The 3,576-nt window shown below is 38.6% G+C and overlaps 1 protein-coding gene across 1 annotated transcript in view; it reads right to left on the bottom strand.

Annotated features, from left to right (window-relative positions):
- Positions 1 to 1,764, bottom strand: part of casp17 (caspase 17, apoptosis-related cysteine peptidase) — an 8,178-nt gene extending 6,414 nt beyond the window's left edge. Inside the window, exon 1 of the mRNA XM_037691920.1 lies at positions 1,547 to 1,764. Within this exon, the coding sequence (XP_037547848.1) occupies positions 1,547 to 1,742 (196 nt within the window). The 5' untranslated portion in view covers positions 1,743 to 1,764. The remainder of the gene's footprint in view (positions 1 to 1,546) is intronic.
- Positions 1,765 to 3,576: the final 1,812 nt, after the last annotated feature.

The raw sequence follows: 3,576 nt of genomic DNA, 5'->3' as shown, positions 1-3,576 counted from the left end.
ACACACCTGTGCCACAAACAGAGGTGTTATAGCATCTTTAAGATTTAATGTGCAATTCAAGTTGCACTGAAAAAACAGAGGCTGACAAAAACATATAATTTAAAATCTTAATCCACCTAGTTTTCATTCTGAAGAGCATGAGGATGTAAAGTGTAAAATAAGGGATATTTGGGGCATTTTAAAACTCGTCAGCAAGGTTATAAACAGTTAAAATTGCTTTTTGAACAGCCTCAGTTTAGGGAAATTCTCTAAACTTTAATGCAAACTCTACGTACAACAGTGTGTTACACAGTTACTGACAAAATATTTTCATGAACCATTATGAAATATTCAAAACTGGACTTTTAAAACAGCAAAGACTGCTTTGGAAGCCAGTTTACTTGACCGACATGGAAAAATTAATAACAGATTTTGTCATCTTAAAAGAACCGAGTCCTCAAAATTTCATAGTGGTTCATGATTTAAAAAAAAAAAAAAGTTATATTACTGTCAGTTTTACATTAAATGGATATTTAAACAGAAATTTTAAGGAAATTCCTGACATAAATGTTACAGCTAGCTACTGCTGCTGCTATTTGTTTTTGTAAATCACCAAATAATTCAATGTAAATATTGTATAATGTTATATTTATGTCATTTTTAGGTCAAATAAATTAATTAAAAACACCTGATATGACATTGGACATCAAAGAACACCTGCACAAATCCCATGAATGTGACTCATGATAATATGATAAATTCCTGTCTAATACACTGACTGTTGAAAATTTATCAGTCTTCTGTTTATTTTTGCCTCACGTTATAGAAATAAAACTCCATTTATTGTTTATTTTATGTTTCAGACTTTTCTTTTTGTACTTGTAAAGTTTTGGAGCTGCATGCAATATCTAAGTCAATCAAAGAAAAACTAGTGGAGTTCTTCGACATACATTTGTGTGTGATTCGCTCGAGATGTTAAGGATTGAGCAGCAGTGGGCCCTGAAGTTTTAGGACCTCTGACTTGTCCTCAAACTTAAATTTGCAAATCAATGCATTTGACCTTCCAGAAGGATCTGTATGACCCTCCTTTATCCTCTTCTTTGTTTGAAGAGGTGGTTTGGTTTCGGGGTGTTACCCAGTTTGTTGGCACATTGACTTGAAAATGTTGACATCAGTCAACAAACTGTAAAGTAAATAAAATGAACTGGCATGTTGCTCAGGTCTGTACACATATTAATTGTTTTAGACCCGTACAGAGTGCAAAGCTGATAACACAAACTCTCTGTAAGAGCGCTCTCCTTAGGCTGAATCGAATCAGGACAAAACCAAAGCATTAAAAATGCAAATAGAGCAATTATTAAATTGTTCATGTTGAGCTGCCTTCCTAATTTTTTCCTAATTTAAGGTCAGAACCTCACTGTGGGTGGGAAAAGCCCGTCAGTGGGCTTGAGAAGACTTAAAATCAAATAATAGCAGTATTCAAGCCTCTTAGAAATACACAAACCAGTTGTCATACATGCATAAATGGATGTCAAGAAGCAGCAATGTTTTCAGAACAAGCTGTTACCTTGGAGGAAGAGCTCGTAGATCTCCTCGCTGCGCAGATCATTGTGCACGTCTACCTTAAAGCCCAGCTTGCTGAGAGTGCTGTGGAGCTTCTTAGCGTCCCTCTTGGCTCCATTCCTATTTCCCAGGGGTACTCCGTAGTCAAAGGAGGCCACAGACATCACCACAGCCCTGTTACGCTCCCCCCCTCCATCCATGGCTTCTCTTCACTGCTGCAGGCGAGCTCTGAGTCTTTGAGAGTCTCTGTTAGACTTTAAGTCTCTGCATTACTCTTGAACAGAAATACTCTGTGCAGAGCAATAAAGTTGTAACCACACCTTTTTTATAGACACGTCTTGCACAGGACTTCCTGTCAGGTTGTAATATAGGATCACATGCTGTGTAGTCATACTGTCGCAACGTTATGTTCTTTTCCTTCTGTTCTGGGAAATTACACAGATTCCTTTAGATGTACACCTCTGTGTTTCTCACTGGTCTGTTCTGCATAGCTTCTTAGGGCATGATTATTATGCAATTTTAGTAGAATATGTATAATTTTCAGCCTTTTTATGTGACATAAAACCATTATATACAGTAATAGTAAAAATATAAGGTGACTAACTTGACTACTGTCTCATAATAAAGAAGGTTTAAAGGATTATTTAAATAACTGGATGAAATGAAATATTCAGGTTTGGTCTTCAGAGTGAAAAAAACTGTGAACGTCTTTATCTCGAAAATGTCTTAATTTGCTGAATCATACGTCGTCTAATTCTTTGAGAACTCATGACTAATTTGTTCGTGAGCATTCAGTTATCAGATGTGGATTAGTGTTGACACAAAATGAAACAGAGGAATCCTGCTTTTCCTGAACGTAACGCCCGAGTGGAAACTGCAAGAGTGGAGCTTTAAGCGGTACACAAATAAAATGCACAAATTTATACAACTGGAAAACTAAACATTTAGAAAGTTAAAGAAATGTCTGAGTGGCAGACAGCAAAGGTTGACCTTATGATCTGTGTAATGTTCTCCATGTCTCCCTGTTTATACTTCTGCTATACTGCCAAAATTACAAAGGCCCTGTCTCAGAGGGAAGCATAGTTTATCCATTATTTATTGGCTGAACTTTTTTATTTGTATAGAGAAGCTACCCAAAAAAAAAAAAAACTAACCAAAAAAACATAATGTACTGGTAGTTGCTTGACGAAAATCATGTCATTGTGTTCTCAGAGTAGTTTTGCCTGCTTCTTATTGACAAAAGTCCTGGACCATACTTTTTCTCACAGGAGTATGTGTGACACACTAATGTGTATTCATATTAAGTATTTGTGTTGGTTTAAAGGAGAGAAAAAGTCATCCCCAGGCCACAAGGTGGCACATTGTGCTGTGAGACAGTCTAGCTCGGTCATAGGCCTTCCCTCTCCAATGTGGCAGAAGCAAGGCATTGAGAAACGTCACCAGTCGCCTGTCTCATCATTTCCCTGCATTTTACAGGAACATTTTATCTGTTTAACAGGCTCAGATCCTGGGTCTGTTACAGATTCTTGGTGGCCCGTATGGGATTGGTTCCACATAACCAATGGAGCAGATCCTCACACATCTATAAAAACCTGCTACAGAGTTAACGCTCCAAGCAGAACTGATGTAAAGCGGAGAAGCTGCTACTCACCGCAAGAGGAGATCCAGCATTGAATCAACCATCGTAGAGCAACGAGGAGGACATCATGGCAGACAGCGAAAGGAAGAGCCTGGTGTGGGACATCAGGAAGGGCCTGTTCGCACTAACATTGGAACAACTCTTCCAAATTGCTTCAAAAATGGGTCCAGTAACAGGCAAGGATCCCTCAAAGCTGTCATGTGAGGACGCAGAAGGAAGCTTCGAGTACATCAACTCATTCATGTACAGTGAGGTAATGTTAGAAGCTGAAGACCGTGGGATGGGGGAGTTATTAGTGCTAAAGGACATGGTAGATGATCTACATCCCACCAGCAATCTAACTGGTGCTGTGGAGACAAATGCGGAAAAATCAGCACTAGACCACGCACCACCCC

The sequence above is a fragment of the Nematolebias whitei genome, chromosome 18 (assembly GCF_014905685.2).
Source record: "Nematolebias whitei isolate Nwh7 chromosome 18, NemWhi1, whole genome shotgun sequence".
In the NCBI taxonomy this organism is placed as follows: Eukaryota; Metazoa; Chordata; class Actinopteri; order Cyprinodontiformes; family Rivulidae; genus Nematolebias; species Nematolebias whitei.
The sequence above is the reverse complement of the archived record's forward strand: the minus strand, read 5'-3'. Positions and strand labels throughout refer to the sequence as shown.